Consider the following 7,460-nt stretch of genomic DNA (forward strand, 5'->3'; position numbering starts at 1 on the left):
TCAACACTTCAGACATAATTCATGACGTTGTTGAGTTTGTTCTGCACTGTGAAGACTCTCCTTTAAATACAGCTGCAGTGAGGACTTCCTGTTTGGTTTAAAAATCTAACACAGTAGAGGAAAGTAAAAGACAACAGAAGAAGGCAGAAGACCGTAGAGGACAGTAGAAAGCATCAGGCGAAAGTGACATTACAGGAAATAAGAGGCGACAGGCTCTCAGGTGACTCTCAGGTGTGGTTTATGTCGGCGGTTAGTCTGATAGAAAACAGTCGGTAGCTTCAGTTCAGACAGGATTTTACATTCAGAGCCTTCAGACAAGAAAACATCACAGTCACATCAGCTGATCAGGTCACATGACCTCCTGTTTTCATCATGGCTGCTCTGATCAATCTTTAAATCTGTCATGAGCTTGCAGCTGCTGCACTACATTCCCCACAATGCACCCTAACCATTACAGCCCACAGAAGGCTGCACACCTTTTCTTTTAGTGCCACCTGTTTCACATCACAAGTTCACGCTGTATGACATCACACCTTCACGAAGTATGACATCACACCTTCAGCTGTGGTCTCATCATGACATTAAAAGAACATGTGTGCAATCTGAACGCAGCCAATCAGCCGTCATCTCTCAGCAGCTCAGTCATGTGACAGATCTTCTGCTGTGCAAAGGATTGTGGGTCCGAAGAGCCAGAGAAACATGCTGGCATCATACTGACAAGTAGACCCCCATGTGTTTTGGCATCGGAAGTAAGTACTGGGATGTAGTACAGATACTGCGACCACGTCTACTGAAGTACTGCAGTTAGTACTGGGATGTAGTACAGATACTGCAACCACATCTACTGCAGTACTGCAGTTAGTACTGGGATGTAGTACAGATACTGCGACCACATCTACTGAAGTACTGCAGTAAGTACTAGGACATAATACAGACACTACGAACACTTCTACTGAAGTACTGCAGTTAGTACTGGGACGTAGTACAGATACTGCGACCATGTCTACTGAAGTACTGCAGTAAGTACTGGGACGTAGTACAGATACTGCGACCATGTCTACTGAAGTACTGCAGTAAGTACTGGGACGTAGTACAGACACTACTTTCAGCTCTCTTCAGCAATTAAACAAACTAAGGCGGGGATTGGATGTAAGGTTACCAAGGTAACGATGGTACAATCAAAAAGACTGTTGGTTTGATTGACAGCATGCAGGTGAAGTGAGTGCGTGTCCATGTTTCAGTCTGTGTTCAGCAGGAGGTCAGAGGTCGCTGTTTACATTCAGACCTCAGAGGGTCGGCGGCTGCTGGGTGAGTCTCATTAACAAACATTGTGTTCTCCTCTCTCTCTCTTTTCTTGGTTTCAGTCTCACTTAACGATCCAGGTCCTCCATGCGGTTTCCTCCATTGTTCTCTTTCTCCTCATCTTTCTTCTCATCTTTCTTCTCCTTCGGTTTCTGTCTCTCCTCCTCCTCTGTCTCCCTCTCTTTCTCCCTCTCTCTCTCCTCCCTCTCCCTCTCCCTGGCTCCGCCTTCGTTCTTCAGGTCCTGAAACACCTCGGTGAAGAAGTGAGGGTCAGCGTTGATCCGCAGCATGTCGCCGCTCAGACGCTCGATCAGCTCCAGTGCTCGTTCCCAGAATGCATCACGGCTGGACTCCACCAGGAAGGGTTTGAGGGGGTACGAGATCTCGTTGCCCAGGTAAGAGTAGCCCAGGTAGAGACAGGTGAGGAAGGTGGCGTGGAGCTCCTGCTCTGAGGACGTGTCTTCGTCCACGGCGTCCCGACACAGCAGGTACACAAAGACCAGACTGGCTGGACTGATGAAGCACTGGTCCTGCAAAGACACAGGACACAGAGTATTAGTACTACAGAGAGAAGAGTATTAACCTACAGAGAGAAGAGTATAAATACTACAGAAAGAAGAGTATTAGTACTCCAGAGAGAAGAGTATTAACCTACAGAGAGACGAGTATTAACACTACAGAAAGAAGAGTATTAACACTACAGAGAGAAGAGTATTAACACTACAGAAAGAAGAGTATTAGTACTCCAGAGAGAAGAGTATTAACCTACAGAGAGACGAGTATTAACACTACAGAGAGAAGAGTATTAACACTACAGAAAGAAGAGTATTAGTACTACAGAGAGACCAGTATTTACACTACAGAGAGAAGAGTATTAGTACACCAGAGAGATGAGTATTAACACTACAGAGAGAAGAGTATTAGTACACCAGATAGACCAGTATTTACACTACAGAGAGACGAGTATTAACACTACAGAAAGAAGAGTATTAACCTACAGAGAGAAGAGTATTAACCTACAGAGAGAAGAGTATTAACACTACAGAGAGAAGAGTATTAGTACTCCAGAGAGACCAGTATTTACACTACAGAGAGAAGAGTATTAGTACACCAGAGAGATGAGTATTAACACTACAGAGAGAAGAGTATTAGTACACCAGATAGACCAGTATTTACACTACAGAGAGACGAGTATTAACACTACAGAGATGAGTTTTAACACTACAGAGAGACGAGTATTAATACTCCAGAGAGAAAAGTATAAATACTCCAGAGAGACGAGTATTAGTACTACAGAGAGATGAGTAATAGTACTCCAGAGAGAAGAGTATTAGTACTACAAATACACAAAAGACCAAGCTGGCTGGATTGATGAAGCACTGGTCCTGCAGACAGGACATCCACACACACACACACACACACACACACTGACCTGCCAGCCCTGAACCAGAAGCGCTCTGTCGACATTTCTGAACCACAAGATGATCTGATTGGACGACAGCTCCTTCAGTTTGACACAACGACGAATCAGGAAGTCTGAAAGACAACGCAGAAGCTCACCTGTGGATGCCTAGAGGAGAGGGGACAAGGAGGGAGGAGACAAGGAGACAAGAAGGCAGGGGAAAGGGAGGGAGGACACAACACAGTCATCACAATAACATACATCAATATGAAACAACTGACACTACTGTAGCCCATAATAGTTGTTGTTTTTGTTGTTGTTGTTGTTGTCATAACCCAGCTGAACGTATGAGTCACTGCCTGCATCAACAATGTGACAAAGTTGAAAATGTCGATGTTGTTTTGTGTTACTTTGTGTTTAAAGTTATGAATGAACTCAAACATCACGTGTGAATTCTCTCTCTGATATTTGTGTTTGTGTCAGAAACATCAGAATGAACTGTGACATCATGTTTGTCATTAAAGGAGCAGTCTGTAGTTTTATAATGTCAAGAGAAAGATCTTCAAACAAACTCAATAATCAAACTGTGTTTGTTTTCATGACTGACCTTAAAGGACAACACAATTTATACGGTTTTACTTTGTTTATATGTGGCGGACCCTGCCAGCTTTCTACCTTCAGTGTTCCTGTGAGAACTGTTCAAAGTTGCTTTGTTAGCTCATTAATATTGTAAATGTGACACAGCCTCTTTAAACTAGCTGAGTTTAAAACTGTTTTTATTTTTTAAGTTCAATGATTTATGACTCTTCAAACATCTCACAGCTGATGTCTCCATCAAACCACACCGACCTGCACCACCACCCTCCGTGGTGAGATGATCAGGTCCGGCCTTCCCCGGTTCTCATTCTGGTTCTGGTTCTGGTCCGGCACGGTGGGGACGGGTACCGGGATGGGTCCGTGTCTGTGTCCGCCCTTCAGCGCTCTGTGGCGGCTGTCGGTAACCGCCTGCTCCCGCTGCACCTGCCCGGCCTCGGACACCGCTGGCTTCACCTTCTTCCCGCCCTTCCTCTTGGCTCGCGCGGCCACGAGGCGTTTCTTCCAGCTGAGCGCGTGCAGCAGCACCGGGTGCCTCTTCTTCTTCTTCTTCTTCTTCTCGTCCTTCTCCTCTTCCTCCTCACGAGCCTCCAGCGGCTTCTGCACCGCGAGCTCCCCGAGCTTCTCCGGCCCGCGAGCCGCAGCCTTCCGCGAGCCCGGAGACAGAGACAGCACCGTTCCCATGACGACAAGCGGACGGACCGGCGCGAGCCTCTCTGCAGCAGCGAAGGAGGAGCTGTCTGTCTGTCAGTCTGTCTGTCCCTAACCTGTCTGTCTGTCCGGTCCGACCGTTTACACGTTAGAAATAAAAACGTGCTTGCAGCTCCATCACTGCTGCAGCCTCCGTCCTCCAACCTGTCTGTAGTCCTGATGGATCAGTGTGTCCCCCTCTCTGTCTCCACCTGTCTCTGTCTCCACCTGTCTGTCTGTCTCTGTGACGCAGTCTGGGGGGCGGGGCTCCTGCAGAGACTCTGTCCATGGTACTGAAACGTTTAAAGCTGCAGTGGAGAAGATTAAAGGCTCATTATTATTATTATTATTATTATTATTATTATTATTATTGTTGTTGTTGTTGCTGTTGTTGTTGTTGCTGTTGTTGCTGCTGCTGCTGTTGTTGCTAGGGTTAGGTGTGACTCATTCATCTGTTCACACCTACAACATACAAAACACTTTTTAGTCCAACACCCCTTTTAAACACTGCCACCTACATTACCCACAGTGCACCCCCCCGTCTGACAGATTTATGCTGCCTACATTACCCACAGTGCACCTCTCCCTCTGTGGTATGTTATGCTAACAGCTCCCTTCTTTCTGATTCCACAGTCATCTTCAACTCCAACTTCAACTCTGACTCGAGTGACATCACTTGTGTCAGCTGATCCCACTTCAGACAGGACAGGATTTATAAACATGTAGAACTCAAGAACACCTGGGAACACCTGGGAACACCTGGAAACACCTGGGAAGACCTGGAAACACCTGGAAACACTTGGAAATAGCCACAGATTAACAGTCCAATTTTCTTTCTTTCATTTAATTTTTGACACTTTTAAGTGAGAAAAGACAGCCAATCAGTCACATGTGTCAGATAATTAATGATTAATAAATAATAATAATCATAAAACTAAACTGTGAAACCAAACAGACAGCTCGGCTTCAGACAGAAGAAGAGCCCCTATTATTATTATTATTATTATTATTATAATTATTATTATTATTATTAATATTATTGTATAATGTGACTCTCTACCTGTCTCTCTCTCTCTACCTGTCTCTCGCTCTCTACCTGTCTCTCGCTCTCTCTCTACCTGTCTCTCTCTCTACCTGTCTCTCTCTCTCTACCTGTCTCTCTCCCTCTACCTGTCTCTCTCTCTACCTGTCTCTCCCTCTACCTGTCTCTCTCTCTCTACCTGTCTCTCGCTCTCTACCTGTCTCTCGCTCTCTCTCTACCTGTCTCTCGCTCTCTCTCTACCTGTCTCTCTCTCTCTACCTGTCTCTCTCCCTCTACCTGTCTCTCTCTCTCTACCTGTCTCTCGCTCTCTACCTGTCTCTCGCTCTCTCTCTACCTGTCTCTCGCTCTCTCTCTACCTGTCTCTCTCTCTCTACCTGTCTCTCTCTCTCTACCTGTCTCTCGCTCTCTACCTGTCTCTCGCTCTCCCTCTACCTGTCTCTCTCTCTACCCGTCTCTCTCCCTCTACCTGTCTCTCTCTCATATGACAGTCTTGTAACTGTGCTGCTGTCCTGTCCTCTGTATTCTTTTAAATGGCTCGTTAATATCAACTATATTAATCAGGTCTTCTACAATGAGCAGCTTGGTGAATACATATAAGAGCTGTTTGCATGTTAGCATGTTAGCATGTGAACAGGTCGCTGTGTTTTCATTAAAAGTGACTCTTTAATCTAATAATATTTTTTATTATACCATGTCTGAACTCTGTGTGTTGATTTCACTCTCCATTCTCTGCTCATTATCGCTAAAGGTGCATTTTTATTTGTTATTTGATCAACCAATCACAGCTTTTTTTAAATGAGTCACACCTAGCAACATGGTCGACCCGCCTCCTGACTGAGATCAAAGGTTCTGTCTCTTCCTGCTCACACTTCAAATAAAACATCACACCTGAGCTACGACACCCTGCTGCCAGGTTAGAGTCCCAGTGAGGAGGCTCCTGGTCAGTGCTGGATCCAGACTGGTGTGAGGTGCTGGTTGGTACTGGTCCAGACTGGTGTGAGGTGCTGGTTGGTACTGGTCCAGACTGGTATGAGGTGCTTGTCTGTACTGGGTCCTGACTGGTAATGAGGTGCTCCCTAGGTTGGACAAGGAAAAGCGAGAAGAACCTTGGACGGGGTGGAGCATGGGTACCAGTTTAAGGCCTCAGATGGTTTTGGAGAGTGATTTCTTGCTGGGCCTCATGTCTGGTTCTGGTGGCTGGGGGGCTGAATAGACCAGTGTCTCTGGGCAGGGGGATTCAGCAGGACTATCAATACTGTGACACTGAGCCTTTGTTAATCTTGCTACATTACTTGCTATTTGTAATCAGATTACTGCTGATTGATGGATCTCTGATATTGTTGGCTGTTAATGATTGTCAAATAGAAATCTGCTTTTTTTTAATCAAGTCTGGAGCTACATGTCTGTTCAGTACCAACATGATGATGACATCCTGTATGTTTATCTATGAATTTAAATCTGTACTGATAAATGATCGTGTTAGGGTTACTTTGTCAGTCTGTTTTGTTTATGAGGAAAATAAAATATAACATATTGAATATCATGTTGGAAATGTTACAACTAAAAGTGGTTAAAATACTGTTGATAATAATAATATAATAATGATTATTATTATGATTATTATTATCATTGAATTACACGACTGAGGGCTGCGTGTGTTTTACAGCAGCTGATCCAGACTCAGATTATACTCACCTCTGTGTGTGTGTGTGTGTGTGTATGTGTGTGTGTGTGTGTGTGTGTGTGTGTGTGTGTGTGTGTGTGTGTGTGTGGGCGGAGCCTGTGGCAGCAGAAGGCTCATTGTCTGAGGAGGCAGAGGAAGAGAGAGGGAGGAGGGAGGGTCGAGCGAGGTAGACAAAGACTGCAGCTGTGAGAGAGCGAGAGAGAGAGAGAGACAAAGAGGAGGGAGGCTGACTCTCTCTTTCTTTCTTCATGTGGGGGAGGAGAGGGGGAGGATTAACCGGCTGATCTGCGACACGCGCTCACATACAACACACACACATTTCATATCAACACACACACGACACGGCATCAGAGCTTCATCTGGATCAGCATCATCATCATCATCAGCAGCAGCAGCAGCAGCATCAGCAGCATCAGCAGCGAGGACGAGAGACAAAGAGACACAGACAGAGAGAGAGACGGGAGGTGGAGCGAGACGATCTGCACTGTCTGACAAGACACAGACAGGAGGAGAGACAGACAGACAGGAGGGGAGAGAGAGACAGGAAGAGAGAAAGAGACAGACAGGCCTTGAGCAGCTCCACCGCCTGTCTGTGTTCAGTGTGTGATGGCCGACCACATGTTCCTGCTGCTGTGTGTCTGCTCAGTGTGTGTGTTGTTGTAGGTGGGTGTGTTCAGTGTGTGCGTGTTCACTGTGTGTGTTCAGTGTGTGTGTGTGTGTGTGTGTGTGTTCAGTGTGTGTGTAAG

The 7,460-nt window shown here is 45.8% G+C and overlaps 1 protein-coding gene across 1 annotated transcript; it reads right to left on the reverse strand.

Moving 5' to 3' along the window:
* Positions 1–242: 242 nt before the first annotated feature.
* On the reverse strand, positions 243–4,850 carry LOC140992197 (cyclin-dependent kinase 5 activator 1-like). The gene is made up of 3 exons (XM_073462479.1): positions 3,554–4,850; positions 2,735–2,872; positions 243–1,832 (listed from the first exon to the last, which is right to left on the reverse strand). Exons 1-3 carry the CDS (start codon positions 3,980–3,982, stop codon positions 1,371–1,373), a joined length of 1,029 nt encoding a protein of 342 aa, XP_073318580.1. The 5' UTR covers positions 3,983–4,850; the 3' UTR covers positions 243–1,370.
* Positions 4,851–7,460: the final 2,610 nt, after the last annotated feature.

Source organism: Pagrus major, chromosome 24 (assembly GCF_040436345.1).
Source record: "Pagrus major chromosome 24, Pma_NU_1.0".
NCBI classification, from domain to species: Eukaryota; Metazoa; Chordata; class Actinopteri; order Spariformes; family Sparidae; genus Pagrus; species Pagrus major.